Here is a 21,215-nt window from a genome sequence, read left to right as displayed (position 1 = left end):
AGTGTGATCGATAACTGTTACAGTGCTCTCACACACGCACGCACGCACGCACGCACGCACACACACACACACACGCACACACACGCACGGGTGTAATAATCTGCAGACTGGTCTGATTGTGAAAATCAAAGCTAAAGGAATGAAACGTACAGAAGGAAACTTCTCCCACACCCAGACTGCTCTTTGGCCCTCGAGCCCAACTTCCATCCCACATTTCTTTGCCCTGCTGCCTAAAGGCTGAGCCGTTACAGCCAGTGAGCCGGAGTGAGGGCGAGGACGGGGAGCTACGAAAGACAGGTGGAGGTGAAGGGAGGAGGCAGGACAGGTGCTGGCTGTTAGGCCACGAGAACCACCCGCATGGTGTTGGTGTAACCGGAGCCCGGACGCCATCCGGTCAGGATGATCACAACATCACCCTCCTTGAAGAAGCCTCGGGCCTTGCCTGGAGAAGAGAAGGAAAACACTCGAGCTTTCCTCATCATGGATGTAGCCCCGTTCTGGAGGTTTTCCATGCAGGTACGCCAACTTTGACCTCTTACCCATTTCCATTGCAAAGTTCACACGCATGTCAACATCCTCGGCCCAGACGTCGTGGGGGGGTTGGGTGTAGAGGACGGGGAAGATGCCGCGGTACAGGTGGGCCTGGCGAGCAGTCTGAGCGTTCCGGGTCACAGCGAGGATGGGGGCACGGGGCCTGTACCTGGACAGCAGGTGGGCTGACCTGCAAACACAGACCAAAGGTCAGCAGCAGAATATAAACATTCATTCACTCAGCGATGAAAACAAAACTGTGCTGATCATAAAGTTCAACTCGGAGCTGCTTTGTGGTTTTAAATCCTCTAAAACTAAAGTTTACGTTGTACCTGCACACGACACCCAACCGGACAGGTGAGTTCTGCTCGGCTACGACGGTTCGCTAAATGCTAAAGCATGTTAGCGTTAGCATGTTGGCGAGAAATGACGTCACTAAAACATTTTTAAGTTGAATGATTTTGAAACTAATGAAAAGAATAATTCTAAATCAGTGCAGATACAAGTTTTATTACAGGACGAATAAACCAGCTGGAAGTAAGACGGAGCTCCTCTTTTAACCTACGCTTCAATAAAATTTAAAATCAGCTAAAAACTCAGTTTTCTTAGCATGATCAGCACAGTTTGGTCCGCCTGAGGCCGTGTTTCCCACCCCGGTCCTCAGGGACCCGTCCTGCATGCTCCATGTAGCCCATGTGTCTCCGCTGCCACGACTTCCATGAACGAGTGACTCAGAGAGATGGAAAACGTGGAGGACAGCGGTCCGTGAGGACCGGGGCTGGGAAGCACGGCCTAAGGCATCAACACTTCTGTAGCATGTGGGAGTGCAGCGGCTCCAAACAACAACCAGTCGTCTCTTTATTAAACATGTTTCAGACGTTTATTACAGGAACCGTAAAACTCCGATCTGATGATGACGTAACTCAGAATATCAGATCGGCGTGTAAACGACACCCCCTTTAACAGCCGGGGTCCCCCGTGTGTCTCTACATCTGCAGGTGTCCTGCTGAAGGGTCCTTGGGTGTTATGACGACAGGCCAGACATTCGCTAGCAGACAGCCTTCCACCTGACTGACGGGTTTCTCTTTCTGTTTGGAAAAAACAAACAAATCTTTTCTTTATCGTTTTAAATCCTCCAGACGTCCATCGTGTGTCTGATGGCCCATTTAGACACGTTTCATGTGAAACTGGTGAAAATGACTCAACTTGGGTGATCTGGACGGTTTTCTTTAAAACGACGAAGCTCTGAAATAACTTAAAAACGTTTTTGCTGCCCTCGACGTTTATCCGAGTCTAGAAAAGACTTGTAGAGAAAACGGAGACTTTACGGGAGCGGCAGCTCCTCCACACGAGTCGGACGACGCGACTCCTCAGACATTTAGAGCCACTGCACTTGTTCAGGTTTCAACTGTCAAAATGATTCATTCAGCAGAAAAACATCCTGATTGAACCCCCCATCCCCCACTCTCACTCTGCTGTTGTCTCTTCCCACCCTGCACACACACACACACACACACACACACACGATTACAGGTGAATTATGGGAGAAAAGTGAGAATCAGGTATGAGCTGAGCAGCACGTACCTTCAGGAGCAGAAACATCACCGCTGCCCCCCCCTTACCTTCCACTCTTAGTTAAAATAATGATGGCGCTGGCGCAGGATTTGAAGGACGCTTCGACGGCTCCGACTGCGACCGCCTCCGAAGGGTCTCGGGTCAGGTAGGAGCTTCTCCTCAGCTCCTCGAACAGCTGCCTGTGGAAGGTGGCTGCTTCCGCCTCTCGTGCTATCTGAGCCCCGGAGGGAAGGGTGGGTCGGGGGTTACTCTCAGTCACGCTGCACATCAAAGCATTCACACCACTGGGAGGGACGGGCAAACCCCTAACTAGACTCCAACGGGGAGGAAACGCCTCGCCGTGGGCACTCATTTGGAAGCGTTGATCTTAAACATCTTTAGAGGAAACAAGGTCAAGAATTAGGCTCTTTAACGGTCTAGTTAAAGGTTTTGCCAGCTCTCCCAGCTACACCACCTAACAATGCCTGCCTGGCCCTACGCTCCCTCTCTGAATCCATCAGGCGACCAGCGCCACGTCACCTCCCTACCTTCCAGAGCCCGTGAGCACAATGACCGCAGAGGCTAAGCTCTTAAAGGAGGCCTCGACAGCGCCGATAGCAATGGCCTCAGCGGGATCACTGCAGTGGGGCGTGGAACGACGCAGGTCCTCAAACACCTGCCGGTGGAACATGGCTGCCTCGGCCTCACGGGCAATCTGGCACAACGGCGAGATGCACCGAGCAAAGGCATTCCCGCACCAGGAGCGCACATAGATGGGAAAAAAAAGTAGGAGCAAAAGGGAGAAAAGACGAGATGGAAACAGTTAGAGAGACAAAGCCAGAAGTTAAAGGAAAGAAATGAACAGAAGAAGTCAAAGATGGACAATTAACAAGAGTTAGGGTGTGCGGTGGGGGGGTGGGGTGGGGGGGTAAACATGGACACACGGGTTAAAATGGCATCAGAACCTAAATAAAACCCCAACAAGCTGAAATGTAAATCTGACATTTAAAAATAAACATTTTAAAATGAAAATGTTGACAGAAAACGAGACTTTGGTTAAATGGAGCCGAGCTTAGATACACACACGCACACACACACGCGAGGTTAAAGGGCATACTGCAGGTTAGAGAAACGCAACAGGAACTCGTTCTAACACACACACACACACACACACACACACACACACACACACACACACACACACACACACACACACACACACACACACACACACACAAGTCCTGTTAGCTAGATCCAGAGAAATTTTAATGCCGCCTCTGAAACAGGAAACTTTAAATGTTTATATTTACACCTGCGGCGGACCACACCCACAGGTCTGACACGCCCCGGAGAGCAGAGACAGGCCAGAGGGAGAAACGATGGCCAGCACGAAGGTTGCAGGTTCGAAACTCGGCTGCGGCCTTTCTGCGTGGAGTTGCGTGTTCTCCCATGCATGCGTGGGTTTCCTCCGGGTACTCCGGTTTCCCCCACAGATCACAACACGCCCTCTAGGTTATAAACTGTAAGTCGCTTTGGATAAAAGCGTCTGCTAAATACATAAACATAAACAGGCGGCTCGGACCTGGATCTGACCCAGAAACCAGCAACCCTGGCCCTCTAGGACTTTTAAAAGTTCTCCATCCTCCTCTGGAGCTCAGCGTGGACCTTCCTGACCCGGGCTCTAGGAGCTTGCAAGTCCTCCGCCACGGGGCTCTGGAGGATGGGGACGTCGACTTCCCATCACATCACTGGGATTGTAATCCTCCGGTCTGAAGAGCGAACCACAAACGGCCCAAAACGCACCACGAATTAAAGATGGTGCCATTCATTCTCTTTGTCCAGACCTGCTGGAGTTCCAACAGCCGTCACAAACACAATAGTTCACCATTGATAACAACAGTGAACACAACCCAGAACTAGAACACCCACACAGACTCCTTAACGCGACCTCTCTAATTACCACACGGAGCTTCAGGCAGGACTAGCTTCCAGCTCCCCGTCGTTAGGGATGGTACCTTTGACATTTGAATCGATCCGGTACTAATTCCCGGTACCTAGGAATCGATACCGGTATTTAACGGTACCAATTTTCGATACTTTTGAGTGTTTAATATTTTAATTCCCTTTTATAATTAAATAAGCATTTTTCTCAATATATAACCATATTTGATAAATATCACGATAAATAACATACAACTGTTTGTATTTTAACATTGTCCTTGTAGTTTTATAAGCTGATAATTAAACTGAAGCAAACATCTTTACTGTAAACTAAATTTACTGTGTATCTTCATTCCTTTTGCCGTCCTTTTTACTTTGATTTTTCCTACTGGGAAGTTAGAATTTCCGAGGAGAAAGCGAACGCACCATTAGCTGATAACAATGGTGGCAATGGAAGCTAACATATCAAGCTAACGTTATCTTAAACAGTTTATTTAGCTGCTGGAGCAGATTAAAACGATGATGCCTCACACTTAGATTGTTGTCGCTGGTTTCATCTTCACCCAATCACCCGTCGCATTCAGTAAAGTGAAGCCAAACTTTAGAGCTCGTTCATGTTCTTCTAGTAGGGAATTCGGAGTTCCGAGGAGAAAGCGAACGCACCATTAGCGAAACGGAAGCTAACATATCAAGCTAATTATATTTACCTACCAGAGCAGATTAAGATGAGGATGTCTCACTTAGATCGTTGTCGCTGGTTTCATCATCACCCAGTTACCCATCACATTTAGTGAAGTGGACCCAAGCGTTAGCGTGCGTTCTTTCTACCATGCTGCTCTGTTTACAACACGCTCGCAGCGACCGACGACATAACGCTCTTGCGCATGCGCAGCTGTCTAAGCAAGTCTCGTTATGAAGGACGGGTACCGAAACGAGGCACCGTTTCAAATGACGTGAATCGGTGCTCAGTCGGTACTGTGGAATTCGGTCGGTACCTTAAAAAGTACCGAATTTGGTACCCATCGCTACCGTCGCTACATCAGAGTTAAGACTTTTCTGAAAAAGGCCACTTTTTACTGGAAACACGGGCCGTTGTGTAAAACAAAATACCCACAATAAGCCTTTCAAACTGGGTTTTTTGGGCAGAATTTAAATGAAATAAAACTAACCTGCAGGTTGCTCTTTAGGGTCAGCCAGCAGAAACAGAAGCTGTTAGTAACGGTGGTTAAATCTAGTCAGGCCGTTCACTCCGAACCGCCGAGTCACGGACCTGCACCGCGGCCGAGGGCAGCAGAGGTTAGCCAGAAAGGCGTGAACAGCGCTAAAGGCATTACCCATCATGCAACAGTGGGTTGGAGGGAAACATACAGATTTTTTCCACATATTTGTTTGAAATCTGAAGGATTTTCTTCTGGATCTGTCCCTGACTGAGAAACAACTGAGCAGATCAGACAAGCTTGTTAAAACTGGAGATAAATGAAAAGAAACCGCCACTAGAAGAGCCGTGTGTGCCGCCTCAGCCTCAACCTGACCCCCTACACAGGACAAGGCGCTGCCGTGTTTGGGAGTTGACATCAGCTGGGTGAAAACATGCAGGCGTGTTTATAGTTTGGAGGAGAAAAGTGCCAACATGACATTTCAGTAGGTTAACCACATGACCAACGATGACATCATGCAGCGGCTTTAGCATTGCACACACAAAGCTGGAGTGACTGTCACTAAAATCTTTTTCCTTCTAACTCCACGTCTTGTAGTTGGTGTTTTTCCATCGACGGGTGTAAATGCTGACGGCTTTCAGCAGCAGGAAAAAGGACGAGCACATAAACGACACTACAGGTGTTTAAATGCACACATTTAACTACAGTCTTCCAGAAATGACATTCAGAGAATCTACATGGCTGATATTAACCTAAATACCGTCTCTAGTCACTACTTTATGTTTATTTGACTGAACATCAGATAGAAGCTTTAAAATGTCCGACGTTGCAGATGTACGTGAACTCACCATGTGCTGAGTACGGACCGCCTCCAGGGGGTAATCTCCTTTGGCGGTCTCGCCGCTCAGCATGATGCAGTCGGCTCCATCCAGGACGGCGTTGGCGACGTCGCTGCCCTCGGCACGGGTGGGTCTCGGCTTCTTGATCATGCTCTCCAACATCTGAAGGGTTCAGAAAAATGAAGAGCTGCTGCATCAGGTGGGCTGGGTCGTAAATGTTTTATCCTCAGCGTTCAACTGACCTGAGTGGCGCATGTGATTGGCTTGCCAGCTCTGTTGCAGCGACCAATCATCATCTTCTGAGCAAGGAAGACTTTTTCTGTGGGGATCTCAATGCCCAGGTCACCACGGGCAACCATGATGCCATCGCTCGCCTCCATGATTTCATCAAATCTGGAAAAGAAAACAAAAAAACCCACCGAGGAATGAGAATGGTCGTTCGGTTTGTGTCATAATGGAACTAGGGTTGTCACGGTAACCGGTGTAGCGGTAAACCCCGGTAAAAAAGTTGACAATAATAATAACGTCTTGTTTTTTTTAAAACTATATTATCTCGGTGGGTTTACCGTGGCTGCGGTGTAGGCACGGTGACCCTTACCAGCCACCGTATCATTGGCTGAAGTTGCCGGCGGCACATGCGCACTTTGTTGTTTACAACCAAAACTTTCTTGAAGCTAAAGCTGAAATAATGGCCAAAGGAGGAGACGGCAGCGCTCAGGACATTTATTATCCCTCAAAGAAGACAAAGTGGGAAGTACGGGCATCTTTTGGATATTTGAAGAATGCCGAGGGACAGTTGATAGAAGACGGCTATCCTGTTTGCAGCACGAGCAGAAAAAGTGTCTGTGAAAGGCAGCAACGCTTCAAATCTCATGACACATCTGCGTGACCATCACCCACAACTCTACAGTCAACGCAACGCAAGCTAACGTTAGCGTTTTAGCTAAAATGCGTGATCCGAGGATTTGGGTTGAGGGAGAATGCAACGAGTCGCTATATAAAGCAGCCGCAGCGCCGCTACCTGCATATAAACCGTGTCGCGGACACCGCCATGTTGAAATGACGCTATGCATTACGGGGCTCCCAGGGGCAGATAAGAGTTGGTCTCTCTCCGAGAATAATTATGAATTTAACAACGATTACTGCCTGATGACATTTTCCCACATCTGCAAAGCTCACTGGAAGGACTCAAACCGAGGACAATATTTTCCTGATATAGGGTTTATTACTCAAGTAAGGGTAAAAAAGTATCTGATTAGAAGGCTACTTGAGTACTGAGTATCATCTGATCTAATATTTTTAAATGATGACATCAAACAGACACAAAATAAGAAGTTATGGGCGAATATTGGTATTTTAAACACTAAAGGGGAAAATGTAAACAAATAAACAACTTAATTACAAAATAACACATTTTAGGCTAAATTTAGACACAAACTGAGGACAATATTTTCCTGATATACAGGGTTTATGTAGTTGTCTGAAAATGTGACACGTTTAAAAGAATATCGTGATAATACCGAAGACCGTGATCATTTTGGTCACGATAACTGTGAGGTTACATTTTCACACCGTGACAACCCTACAGGGAACACTTGAGGGAAACCACATGGATGAAAGAAAGACCGTTTCCGTAGTAAAAGTGTCTACGCACAAACCTGCGAACACCCTCGTGGTTCTCCAGCTTGCTGATGATCTTTATGTTTTTGCCTCTCTCCCCCAGCACCTTTCTGACAGCGTGCACATCCGCAGCTTTACGAATGAATGAGGCAAAGACCATGTCCACGCCCTGGTCAACACCAAACTGAAGGTCCTGGATGTCTTTTTCTGAGACAGCCGGCAGGTCGACGGCGGCTCCAGGGAGGTTTACGCCCTTCTTGCTACCCAGAGTGCCACCATTCTCGATCTCACACTGAAGGTAATCAGGGCCTGGAGACAGGGGGAAGCACAGTCAGCACAAAGCAGCGGTATGGATCCTTTTTCACACGTTTCTCGTGTTTTCCACTCACCGATCTGCTTAACCTGCAGAGAGATGAGCCCATCATCAATGTAGACTTTGCTGCCGACTTCCACCACTTTGGTGATGTTCTTGTAGTCGAGCCAGAGGACCTCATCGCTGCAGTTGTCCTGGTAAGAGTCATCTAAGGTGATCTTGATGGAGCTGCCCTTCTTCAGCTCCACCTCAGCGGTGCCACTCTGTCGCATCAGAAACAGAAAACTTTAGCCTCCTCTCAGCGCGTGTTTCATATCAAGTGGACTTTGCTTTTATAGAAGGTTTACGTGCGATGCTAACTCACTCCCTGGATGAGGCCGGTCCTGATCTCTGGACCTTTGGTGTCCAGGGCGATACCGATGGGCCTGTAATGGATGCTGCCAGGCTCGAAGCTCTCACAGGCCTCACGGACGTTCTTGATGGTCTGTGCGTGGTACTGGACAGAAAAACGCTCCTGTTACACTTTTCCCCGAGAACATTCAGTAGACCTGAAACAGGCGGCAGGGCTGTGGCGGCGCCGCGCTTTTCCTCCGGTCAGAGTCCAATCAATCAATCAATCAATCAAAGCTTTATTTATAAAGCGCCTTCCGCAACCCTGTCAGGAAGCCCAAAGCGCTGAACATGGTACAGTTAAGTAAATATATTGAATAAATCAACAATAAAAGAAATTCAAATTACAAAATACAAAATGGAAATTACAAGATAGATGAAACATTCTGGTAAAGGACAAATGAAGTCCATTTAAAAACGAGGTGTGTGTGGATAAACGCAGCCGTGAGTGAGTTACCGTAGGGGTCAAACGGTTCCTTCTGAGCCGAGACGACAGCTTGGCTTTAGGTCGGAGCACCTGAAAGGCTTCAGGTCCAAATCTTTTACCAATGATAAAGCATCAACAATGAGAGCCCAGCAGAGTCCATTCTTACGCGTCAGGCTATAAACCTGTTGGATGTCATAAACCGAGCCACAGCGGTTCAGGTGGAGTGATGTCACCAGTTTGAGCAAGATTTAACTTTATGACATAATAACCGGCTCACCGGAGAACGGGATTACTACGCGTCGACTTTAAGTTAATGAGAAGTGAAGAACTTCTGCACTGATTAAAAATTTGAGCTAAATCTGTAAACAGACCAGAACACTGGGTCTTCCATGCTTCAGACACGGCTTCAGGAGAGAACATCTCAGATGTTTGTATTGTGATGTTTCCCAGCCCAACTGTTGTTTTCAGCCCTTAAGAAGCTTGTTCGGCATCTCTGGCTCTGAAGACAGGTGTCTGCTCCGCTCCTGTGTAACCAGAGCTTCCAGTAATAAGCTAAGTGGTGGATAATCAGGTTTTCTGTCATTTCTTTTGCTCTTCCCTTTTCCCCAGCTTTGGTAATTCCAGCTCCAGAAGTGCTGCACGGGATCAGCTTCCTGTTTTCTGACTGTCCCTTTAGTGGCATCAGTGTCGATACGGTCTCTTTTCTGACGATAACACGGTGTTTTACCCATTTGTGGCTGTATCCTCTGGTGGGGAGGCGTGGTTTTCTCCACTTGCAGGTACTGGGTGTTTAAAGTGAGGGTGAAGGCCTGGGTGGAGACGCATGTCGTCCACACTTCCTGTTAGGAAAACGCTTCTGAAAGAGGCGTTGCCTGGCAGACCGCACCCCCCCCCACCCCGTCGGAGTTTTGAAGTCTAAAACAGAGTTGTTAACAAGCACGCGCGCAAGCGTGCACGCACTCACACAACAGACTTACCGCTCAGGAGGAGAGCAGACACAGAACCTGCAGCATTCAGGAGGAGTTCCTGTTAACCCCGATCATTAGATGAAAAGGGGAGGAGGGCGTTTGTTTTCAAGTAGCGGAGCAGCTCAGAGCGCTAACGTGTCATATCGACAGGTGAGTGGCTGAGCCAGGTGGAGGTGCGACTGCCTCACCTGGAGACCGGTGCAGCCACAGAGTAACCTGCTGACACAGTTTTTCAGCGTAGCCGTCAGCCACAGCTGGTTCTGCATGAATGTGGAGCAGTTTTAACCTGAAGATGGAGGCAGAATTACAGGTGCTGGCCAGTAAATTAGAATATCATCAAAAGGTTGAAAATATTTCAGTAATTCCATTCAAAACGTGAAACTTGTACATTATATTCATGCAATGCACACAGACCAATGTATTTCCAATGTTCATTACATTTAAATTTGATATTCATAAGTGACAACTAATGAAAACTCCAAATTTGGTATCTCAAAAAATTAGAATATTCTGAAAAGGCTGAATATAGAAGACACCTGCTGCCACTCTAATCAGCTGATTTACTCAAAACACCTGCAAAGGCCTTTAAAAGGTCCCTCAGTCTTGTTTTGAAGGCACCACAATCATGGGGAAGACTTCTGACTTAACAGCTGTCCAAAAGACAATCATTGACACCTTGCACAAGGAGGGCAAGACACAAAAGGTGATTGCTAAAGAAGCTGGCTGTTCGCAGAGCTCTGTGTCCAAGCACATTAACAGACAGGCGAAGGGACGGAAAAAATGTGGTAGAAAAAAGTGTACAAGCTCTAGGGATAACCGCACCCTGCAGAGAATTGTGACGACAAACCCATTCAAAAATGTGGGGGAGATCCACAAAGAGTGGACTGCAGCTGGAGTCAGCGCTTCAAGAACCACCACGAGGAGACTCATGAAAGACATGGGATTCAGGTGTCGCATTCCGTGTGTCAAGCCACTCTTGAACAAGAAACAGCGCAAGAAGCGTCTCGCCTGGGCCAAGGACAAAAAGGACTGGACTGATGCTGAGTGGTCCAAAGTTATGTTTTCTGATGAAAGCAAGTTCTGCATTTCCTTTGGAAATCAAGGACCCAGAGTCTGGAGGAAGAGCGGAGAAGCACAGAATCCACGTTGCATGAGGTCCAGTGTAAAGTTTCCACCGTCAGTGATGGTGTGGGGTGCCATGTCATCTGCCGGTGTTGGCCCACTCTGTTTCCTGAGGTCCAGGGTCAATGCAGCCGTCTACCAGGAAGTTTTAGAGCACTTCATGCTTCCTGCTGCTGACCAACTTTATGGGGATGCAGACTTCACCTTTCAACAGGACTTGGCACCTGCACACAGTGCCAAAACCACCAGCACCTGGTTCAAGGACCATGGTATCCCTGTCCTTGATTGGCCAGCAAACTCGCCTGACCTTAACCCCATAGAAAATCTATGGGGTATTGTGAAGCGGAGGATGCAATACGCTAGACCCAACAATGCAGAGGAGCTGAAGACGACTATCAGAGCAACCTGGGCTCTCATAACACCTGAGCAGTGCCACAGACTGATCGAGTCCATGCCACGCCGCATTACTGCAGTTATTGAGGCAAAAGGAGCCCCGACTAAGTATTGAGTGCTATACATGCACATTCTTTTCATGTTCATTCTTTTCAGTTGGCCAACATTAGAGAAACAAACATTTTTTCATTGGCCTTTAGAATATTCTAATTTTCTGAGATACCAGATTTGATGTTTTCATTGGTTGTCACCTATAAATATCAAAATTAAACGTAATAAACATCGGAAATACATTGGTCTGTGTGCATTGCATGAATATAATGTACAAGTTTCACGTTTTGAATGGAATTACTGAAATATTTTCAACCTTTTGATGATATTCTAATTTACTGGCCAGCACCTGTATGGTTTGGGCTGAAAGGTTACACTTACAGTAAGTTGCACTAAACTGCCACACTAATGATTACACACGTGTACAGCACCATTAGACACTCGTCTGTACAGGTTGTCAGCAAAAAGGTGTTACTTGCTCTTTAAATACCCGATTCTGCATCAACTACTTTCTATCTTAATTCTTTTCTCATCGTCTTCCTCCGCTTGTCCGGGTCCGGGTCGCGGGGGTAGCATCCCAACTGGGGAGCTCCAGACCGTCCTCTCCCCGGCCACCTCCACCAGCTCCTCCGGCAGGACCCCAAGGCGTTCCCGGACCAGATTGGAGATGTAACCTCTCCAACGTGTCCTGGGTCGACCCGGGGGCCTCCTGCCGGCATTCTTTTCTAAAGTGTAGAAACGGGTTTTTCCTCAAACCAAAGCATGACATAGTTAACTAAATCTTTGCAAAAGTGAATGAATGCAAGCACTAGAGCGCCTTAGTTCATTTATATCAACCAAACAGGTGAAAACATGAAGCTAAAACTAAATGTTTCACAAGCAAATGAAGGAAATTGACATTAGAAAGGAAGTTAACGTGAATGTTAGGACAAAAGGCCGTTTCCTTAACTTAACGGTAAATCATCTACACAAACGCTGCTCTTTGGCCAGTTTTCACCACTTCCGTGGGTTGGTTTGGTCTTTAGTTGAATTTTAAGACTTCCCTTGTTAAAAGAAAGATTTTAATTCTTACTGCATTAACATTTAAGAACAAGGGTCCGGTGGCCACGATGGGAAGTTTTCCAGCTGAATGTTTTTCCTTCAGAAGATGGAGGAAACACCTCTGCCGCTAGGCTACTTGCTGCTAATGAAAGGCCCCGTCAGAGTTTCCCGTCTTCACAAAGGTCGTTCTTGATTAAAGACACGTGTTTCGTGCCGATTCACCGTCAGCCTGTTGACCATCTACTTTCACAACCGACTGATAGACTTGAGCACAGAACCACGGATGATAAGATCAGGAGATTTAAAACGTGTCTGTTATCTGAACAGGTAACCGTCCCAGTTTCACTTTCACACAGCAGGTAAATAAACCCACCTCGTGTGTGCCATGGGAGAAGTTCAAACGGGCAATGTTCATCCCCGACTTGATCATCTCCTTCAGCATGTCCACAGACCGAGACGCCGGCCCTGGAAGGATGGAAACAAGTCAACAACAGCAACCGAGACAAAAAAAACAACAACAACAACCCAGCATTCATTATGTTTAGTAAGACGAGTCCTACAAGACTCCACCATGAGAGGAAATGATTGTTTTATAGCCTGGACTGACCGATGGTGCAGATGATGCCAGTGTTGCGGGCCGTGGTCGGTTCAGAGTCGATGTCCAGCAGGCACATGTGTTCTAGAAAAGTGTCGGCCATGGCGGCATTAAGCTGCTGCGTCTGTATGAAGGCAGAGCCCACGTCGACGGCCTTTTGCTGAGGCATGCTGATCGCTGGTCTGGCTGGAGAGGTTCTGTGGGGGAGAGACGCTGGTAAAAGGGAACTCCAGCACCGGAGCCTGGGCTTCACTAAATACTGAACATTCATCAAGTAGAACAGAAAATATCCTCTGAGCAAGTGACTAGTTTAAAACGAGAGCCAGTGTCCTGTGTGTGTGGGACTTTGGAAAACCGACCCACAGAACCAAACATGACCCCGGAGCAGACATTTTGGTTGATTCATAGAAAAGCTCGGTTGTGAAAGACGAAGCGGATAAAAAGGACTAAAAATATGAAATGTAACCTGTGTGTTAAGAAAGGCGTGTTTGTGTTTTGCAAGGCTGTCTTTCCTCAAGTTACTCTTGAAATTTCGATTGCACAACCGGTCCCGTTTCCACCAGATCCGGACTGCTGACCTGATAAAGACAACAAAAACCCTGACCTCTGAGGTTAGGGAAGTAAAACAACCGGCGTTACAATCTACAGCAGCTTTCTTTGCCTTTGTTCCACCCCACGTCTTACTTATCGAGTCATCTATTGCAGACACAGTCACACAGCTACAACGGTGGAAGTTCCTTTGTTTCAGCGTGACACACACTCCACATGGCAACCCAGAGAGAGAGAGAGCAGTTTTATTCAATTCTGTTTTCTAACCGACGGTTTCACACCTAGACAGAAACACGACGAACGTTTAACACGATTATTGCACCAAACAGCCAAGAAGCCTTTGGGCAGGATGTAAGACGATCACGTCTGTGAGGATTGTAAAGGTTGTGCTCGAGGCTACATCACTGAGACTCAAACACCTTAATGACTAGTCAGTGTGCTGCTCGGCAGATTCGTCCAGGTGTTGGAGAGTCGGGCCCTTAAAGAAAACAGCCGTGCGTCGATAAAACCCACCTACGGCCCATACCAGTGACAACAGGACTCCATGGTGCCAGGAGTGTACACCACCCGGTGGAAGATCACATTTCCTCTCGTCTGAATTATTCACGGCAGCAGGGCATTTCAACACGCACACGGCCCCGTCTTTGTCCCTAAAGACAGAGACAGAAACTCCCTGCGACTCAACAGGTACTCATAATAAATGACCCGCACTTGTGTAGCGCCTTTTAGAGTCAGAGGACTCCAAAGCGCTTTACACTACAGTGTATCACTGGTGATGAGCTACAGTGTAGCCACAGCTGCCCTGGGGCGAGGCGAGGCTGACGAGCACAGGCGCCACCGGTCCCTCCGACCACCCCCAGCAGATAAGGCAGGTTAAGTGTCTTGCCCAAGGACACAACAGCAGAACTCTCTCTCTCTTACTGGACAACCCGCCCCATCACACAAACCCAGACAGGAGAAATGGAAGGGTTTGTGAAAGTTTTAACGGCTACTTGAGGCACGGCGGCCGCCACGTGCAAATACCAACTTCCTCTTACTCATCACATCCTCACTGCGTCTGCATCAGGGCATTCCAGGCTGAGCTGCTAAACCAACAGCAGCTCCAGGCTGGTGATGGGGATTTTCCACCACTGAGCCACACCAGGGTCCTACGTGGGTTCAGTCACATCTCACTACTCTGACACACTCGGCTAAACCACAGGGCGGGGGGGCTGAGGGTGAAACGTTTGGTGGGGAAACCATCAGTCCAACACCTGCAAATTTAACAAATGATCCGAAGTTTTAGCTGTAATTTCACACGTCTGGATAAAACTAAAAGGTTCATAGTTTACCACGGCTAAGGATTACTGGCAGATCTGGATTTTATGCTACTCTTCATCCAAATAGGTGAAAAAAAGACCCAAACAGACGTCAAGTCAAATAAATGATCAAAAAGTACCGAGTGTCAGAACAGCGAGCATCTCCTTCAGGCGTAAGCATCCTGAGAACAAGACAAGGTAGTTTCCTCAGGTGAGACGTTATGCTTGCAGAAGAGGGTTAGGGTTATACCCGGGGACAGTTTGACCACTTTAGATGTTGCAGGGAAAACAAAATAACCCGCGGAGGTTAACGCTCTAATCTAGGTGCAACAAACCAGCAACAGCACCTGTAAACTACTTTAGGAGCAGACTCCTTCATAATCTCCTCCGATCCCTTTCCAGCACATCCACCTTCACCTTTTTACTTAGTGTTTTACATTTTTAACACAAACACTCTCGAGCCTCCTTACATACCCCCAGTAGGTCCTCGGGCTCCTGCTGGGGACAACAAAGAACTTCACCAACAATGACCTCCAGAACCACCCCAGTGTGCTGCAGCTTCCAAGGCCAGTGAGAAAACAGCTCCTCAAAATGGCAGCATTGACCGCTGCAGAGTGCATGCACACGCGCAACACTTTCAGGGGCTCAAGTGTAAATCCAGTCAGTGAGGATAAAGGACAGGAAGCGTGCGAGGTGTATGAGGACAGTCGCCATGACCTGATCCTGCAGACGTGAGACAGACTTCCACCAAAACACATCAAAGCAGAGACAGACCAACGTTACAACCAGCCGAGGCCGCACACGCTCAGTCTGATCTAAATATAACTCAGCATGGAGAGGTGGTCTGTAGTAATCCAACACTGATGTGTACAGCTGCTTACAACACATGAAACTCATACAAACCCTGGGTGGGTGCACTGCTGCTGCAAGCTACAATTATCAATTAATGAGTGCGTAGAAATGATTGTAACTCATTCTGAGTGAAATTAGAGATTAAATATGCACCTGAACCTGGGGGGGGGGGGGGGGGGGGGGCATGGGAGCAGGGACATCTGTGTCCAACTTTTCCACCGATAGCTTCTACGCAGCTACCTTTTGTTGAGTTTACACAACCCTAACCCTTTACAAACTGGTGATTGTTCACCTTCCAACACTTCCTTCAGCCCTCGTTTGTTGCTTTAATGGTCTTGGCTCCACCCAGAGTGTAATTTAACCTTTTCTCAGTCGGCCTCAGGGCTTATATGCACATTTCTAATGAGGGCTCAGCGGGAATGCTGGGGAATCTCAGCCAATCACCAGACTCCAAGGTAGTTTCAGAAGTACGATCCCTCATTAAGGGTTGCTTTGGGATAAATTTCCACCATTATTGTCTATTTTTCTGGTGAATGGGAATGCCAGTATGAGCCATCCTGGTTAAGAGCTATATTTTGTAAACAGACCAAGCAGACGAACAAATTCCCCCACAATTCTGCAGAAAACAAATGTTTTATTTTGCTACACATAGAATAAACCAGCTGCAGGCTGGATAGTATCAGGTATCGCGTTATTTTCAGTAATTCGTGATTTCAACCTCACTTTGTCAAATAATTGTTGCAGCAACTTAAAGATTTGTGAAGACTGAAATGAGATTACAAACCTAAAAGAAAACAGCTGAGCGGCAGGGTGAGACCTGCCCTCAATCTGATGTAGTCTCACTGCAGCAGCAGCTGCTGCAGTGAGACTACATCACGATCTAATGAGCGACAGCAGCATGACGATGAATCCAACCTGAGAAGGACTAACTGAACAAAACACGACTTTTGGTATCAAGTCTGGACACGCCTACAGCACTTTATGCAACTAGCTTTTAACTTGTACACCTGATAGTTTTGTGGCTTCAAATTAAAAAAAGTGAAGCTAAAATTCAGACGATGCGCCAGAGGTCACGTTCTCCCATCCTGCGTCACATTTTCCTGTTCTAGAGACGTGTGGCAACTGACCAATAGGAGGCCGGGAAACCGGAGGGGCCACGCCCACGACAGTAGGCAACAGGAAGTGTTTCTATGACTGTTAGCACTAACGTATCGCGTTAAATCCGTTAAATCCCACTACTTTACACATTTAACCACACCGTGTGGACGGTATGTGCTATAACGAGTCACTCTGACCACAGATATAAAGATGTTTAAAACAAAAGAAGCCCTTCCCCTTTCTATCCGTTCATTCACAGCTAACCGTTGTGAACACAAACAGTAAAAACGTTATATTAAACAAGCGCGTTGTCTGGTCAAACCAGTCAAGATATATACACTTTAAAACTTATAGTTTGTAGAAATAACAGTATAATAATACGCATATTTGCCTGATCTAAGCACTGTTGGAAGTTACCAGCGCGTCACGTCAATCTACTATTAAATATGAAAGGCAAACTGCTAAAAAGCAGAAATGTGGCGTCAGAAAATGTCCAACTGAAAGAAAGAGCGAAGGGCCTGCTGATGATACCCACCTCGGCTGCGTCTTGGTGCTGCTGAGGCCGATGTGGCTGCTGGTAGAGTGAGAGCAGCTCAAGGTGATCTCTCCCAGTTCCTCTCTCTGTGCGGGACTACTTTCTTAGGATGCTGATACGTATCCATCCGCCACAGAGTGGGGTTTAAAATGAACGAACACCAGGTTTACACGTGGTTTTTTAAAACGAACGACATCAAAGTAGCGAAAATGGCGTTTTATTTTAGAGTGTAATTAATAGAAAGACAGTAGAATTAATATAAAGACAACAATCTGTAAAAACCAGAAAGCAACATCTGCGGAAGGATATGTTCAACGTGATGGTAGTGCTAAGGGGCATTGGTGAGCCAATGAGGTGTCGTGAATGCAAAGAGGTGAGACGTGACTGACTTACGTGAGGATGTGGGCTTTTTCCGATGATGACTAGTAAGTTTCATTTGCATCCCATGACCACATATTATATGTTACAATATTAAAGTAAATATAAAGTTTCGCAACACAGGTTTAGACTGTTCCGTCTCGCGAATGGAAGCAATCAAATATCAGTTTTACTAATAAACAACGTCCTTTTGCGTCAGCTTCTGATTAAAGGCGCAAACTCCCGCAGCATTACAGTCAGGCGATGAGTCGGATGTGGTGCTCTGTCGCCATCTACTGGTGAGCAGTAAAACTACACCAGTTACTGAACTGACGTTATATTGGATCTAAATGTAACGAAAACTCGGATTTTACTCATAAACAGTGAGTATTCTTTGCAAAGGGGCATAAGCTAGCTATATGAACTAGGCCACATAACATCAAAAACCTAAAGTATCTTAACCAAAGTGCTCAGAGGTTCAGTTCCCGAGTGCTTCACTAACAATACTAAAAGAGAAATTGAATGTCTTCAAACAAATGATAATAAAAGACATCATAATTAAACTAATAGTAATAATCCAAACTAACATGTTTTGATAATCAGATTTAGAAAATCTCTACATGTCTATAAAACAAACTCTGCTTAGCTCTAAATGTTTACTCTGAAAACATTAAAATAGTTTCATACTGCATCAAACAAAACGACACAGATGAAGCATGTTACACTGGTTGAAACAACTCAAGGCTGAAGGCTTGTTTTGTGACGGTTTGACTTTATGATCTGTTTGTTTTATTGGTCTTTGTGAAGCACATTTTTCATTGTGTGGTAAATAAATGATTGTATCTATGTAAATAAACGTTACTAAATAGAAAACTGCCATCTGGTCTGAAATAAGTGAGTAAAAAATAACTGAGTATTTGACTATTGTGTACTAGCAGAACAAATCAGAGCCGCACAGGGGGCAGAGCAAATGACCGGGTCCTAGAAACCCATAAAGGTCATGAAAGCACTATTTTAGCTGTGGTGCCCTGTATTTGGTAACTGGGCCTTTAGTGCCAGTTTACTGACCTAATGTGATGTTACAGCCAGCTGTGAATTCTGGAGAATCCCGGAACGCCCGCTGTTGGCCTTCCCCCACCTGCCAGAGATCCCCCAGGCTTCGGGAACGTCCAGCCTCCCACACTGTGCTTTAAGTGGGCCGATACGGCCACTTCTAATTTAGAGTTTTTCTGGTTATTTATTGGTCAAAATGTAAGATATTTTTTATAGTATATCTGTCCCTTCTCAAACATTAGCTATCCATGTCCATGCAGCTCCCGATACGCCATGCGCTCCACGAGGGGCCACACTTTGCACACACACTGCCGTGAGGCCTGCTGCCCATGTAGCACCATCAGTCCATGCACAGGAGAGGAAAAAAAGAGATGAGTCATCCGACACCATGCTTGTTCCTGCAAAGGTAGATAGCAGCAGCATCGGACCAACCAGTGGTTAAATGCTCCGACAGGCAGCCATCCATGGAACTCTGAATGGATGTGGACTCACTAATCCTGTTTTATACTACTAAAAAGGAGAGAAGGCTGTTGAAATACTTTCTATAAGAGGTTTCCTTAAGATTAAAAACACGTCTTTGTGTTTTAGTTCCATCAGTAAGTCCTTTTCTACGGCCATGCAGGCCAAGGCTGAGTTTTCTCTGGCGAAGACAAGCTAGCGACGGGGTTGGGCGACCTCTCGTAACGATGATCAGCTTCTCTGAAAAGGTCCGTCTTGAAAATGGAACAGAAATAATCCCTGAGACCAGATCAGTTTCTTCTTCTCCATTAGCCACCTAGTTTTCTATCTGTTGACAAGTGATGCTACGGCTGGTGATGAGTTTTACCCATAATGCACTTGGAGATGATTTCACTTGTAAATTAGCAGGTCATAGAGCTACACATGAGAGTAAAACTAAAGCATGTCATTTAATGTGTTATACCTGGGCTGCATGGTGGCGCAGTGGTTAGCACTGTTGCCTCGCAGCACGAAGGTTGCAGGTTCGAAACTCGGCTGTGGCGTTTCTGCGTGGAGTTGCGTGTTCTCCCCATGCATGCGTGGGTTTCCTCCGGGTACTCCGGTTTCCCCCACAGATCACAACATGCCCTATAGGTTATTAATTGTAAGTCGCTTTGGATAAAAGCGTCTGCTAAATAAATAAACATAAACATAAACATACCTACATCACTGAAGTCAGTCGGTCTTGTAAATTTTTAGCAGCCATGACTCAGTCCTGACTGGGGCAGCCTAAATAAACCCTAAATGCATCTGCATAAGAGAAATGATTAATGGAGCTCATTCTCCTCTAAACACAAGTTATGGAAGTGTTTGTCTTCTCCAGCGTCGTTCGTTAGTGTTAGAGGCTCCCGAGCCCGGGCTGGGGGCCCGCTACCCCACCAGCCCCCCTGAAGCTCCGCCCCTGCTTCTGTGTTAAAATAAAAGTGGGATATCCTTCTTATCGGCAATCAATTCAAAATCCATCAGCTGATCAAAACAATGCCGAAGTGCTCCGTGTGCAGAAAGACGTGTGTGGGTTTTATTTGGACTCTTTCTGAATCCCAGCTGCAGAGTTTTCACAGCTTGTTAAAAGTAAAGTTGCTGCATCGCGTCAGGAACGTTAAATGGTGTTATGTCTAAAGCACAGCAGTCAGTGCACCGAATATGAACATATAAGCAGTTATGAGCCTGTTTTTATTGTTTACCAACATTATCAGCATAACCCGCCCTGCCAGAGGGTTGGGTTAATGAAAATAAATCCTTGGCACAAACATAATTCTCACCCCGACCATGTTGACATTTTTACAGTCAACCACTACTTGGTATTCACCAAAATGCTGCTTCATTTATTTTATTTCTTCTAAGTAAAAGTGACTAAATTCGCACTTCTAAGCTGGACTAAATCATTCTCCACCACTTGGTTGACTTCTTCCTCACCTGTTTAATGTTGTCGTGGTGCTGCTGCCACTCCCACTGCTCACGCTGCTACGTGAGTGGCTGCTGAGAGCCTCTGCTTGTATTCAGACTCCGCCCCAGTTTACAGCCAATGGACACACCTGCCCAGGTGAGTAACAAATCCACAGCTCTGTCCACTAGTGAAGCACCTGGCTGTCAGCCATCAGTAACTCCTGGGTGACAGTGTGTGTGTGTGCGTGTGTGTGTGTGTGTGTGTGTGTGTGTGTGTGTGTGTGTGTGTGTGTGTGTGTGAGATAAATCTCAGATGAGTGGTTAGGAGGCCTAATGCCCTTTAAACTTGTAACGGTATCAACAGAGACCCATGAGAAACCCATTATAAGACTGCATTCAGGCACAATCAAATATCAAAGTAACGTCTCGTCTTCCTCCGCTTATCCGGGTCCGGGTCGCGGGGGCAGCATCCCAACTGGGGAGCTCCAGACCGTCCTCTCCCTGGCCACCTCCACCAGCTCCTCCGGCAGGACCCCAAGGCGTTCCCGGACCAGATTGGAGATGTAACCTCTCCAACGTGTCCTGGGTCGACCCGGGGGCCTCCTGCCGGCAGGACATGCCCGAAACACCTCCCCAGGGAGGCGTCC

The 21,215-nt window shown here is 46.8% G+C and overlaps 1 protein-coding gene across 3 annotated transcripts; it reads right to left on the bottom strand.

The window, feature by feature from the left end:
- Positions 1–17,412, bottom strand: pkma (pyruvate kinase M1/2a). Of its 3 annotated transcripts, none has more exons than XM_070554564.1 (11): positions 17,275–17,412; positions 12,955–13,139; positions 12,721–12,812; positions 8,320–8,451; positions 8,032–8,218; positions 7,681–7,951; positions 6,265–6,415; positions 6,032–6,184; positions 2,634–2,800; positions 540–721; positions 1–442 (listed from the first exon to the last, which is right to left on the bottom strand). In XM_070554564.1, exons 2-11 carry the CDS (start codon positions 13,109–13,111, stop codon positions 336–338), a joined length of 1,599 nt encoding a protein of 532 aa, XP_070410665.1. In that variant the 5' UTR covers positions 13,112–13,139; positions 17,275–17,412; the 3' UTR covers positions 1–335. The 3 variants fall into 3 exon arrangements, with proteins under 3 accessions (XP_070410665.1, XP_070410663.1, XP_070410664.1); XM_070554562.1 differs by lacking the exon at positions 17,275–17,412 and adding an exon at positions 15,264–15,581; XM_070554563.1 differs by lacking the exons at positions 2,634–2,800; positions 17,275–17,412 and adding exons at positions 2,154–2,320; positions 15,264–15,581.
- Positions 17,413–21,215: the final 3,803 nt, after the last annotated feature.

This window comes from Nothobranchius furzeri, chromosome 9, assembly GCF_043380555.1.
Source record: "Nothobranchius furzeri strain GRZ-AD chromosome 9, NfurGRZ-RIMD1, whole genome shotgun sequence".
In the NCBI taxonomy this organism is placed as follows: domain Eukaryota; kingdom Metazoa; phylum Chordata; class Actinopteri; order Cyprinodontiformes; family Nothobranchiidae; genus Nothobranchius; species Nothobranchius furzeri.
Note: the sequence above shows the minus strand (reverse complement) of the source record. Positions and strands in the feature narration are given on the sequence as shown.

Bases quoted from the DNA above. Each gene is read 5' to 3' on its own strand.
- pkma (XM_070554562.1), bottom strand. From the start codon at position 15,547: ATGTGTTTTGGTGGAAGTCTGTCTCACGTCTGCAGGATCAGGTCATGG. The intron at 6,416-7,680 runs GTTTGTGCGTAG...TTTCTTTTCCAG, and splicing joins AACCACGAGGGTGTTCGCAG to ATTTGATGAAATCATGGAGG. The intron at 722-2,633 runs GTAGGGAGGTGA...CTGTGTTTGCAG, and splicing joins GTGCTCACGGGCTCTGGAAG to GTCAGCCCACCTGCTGTCCA.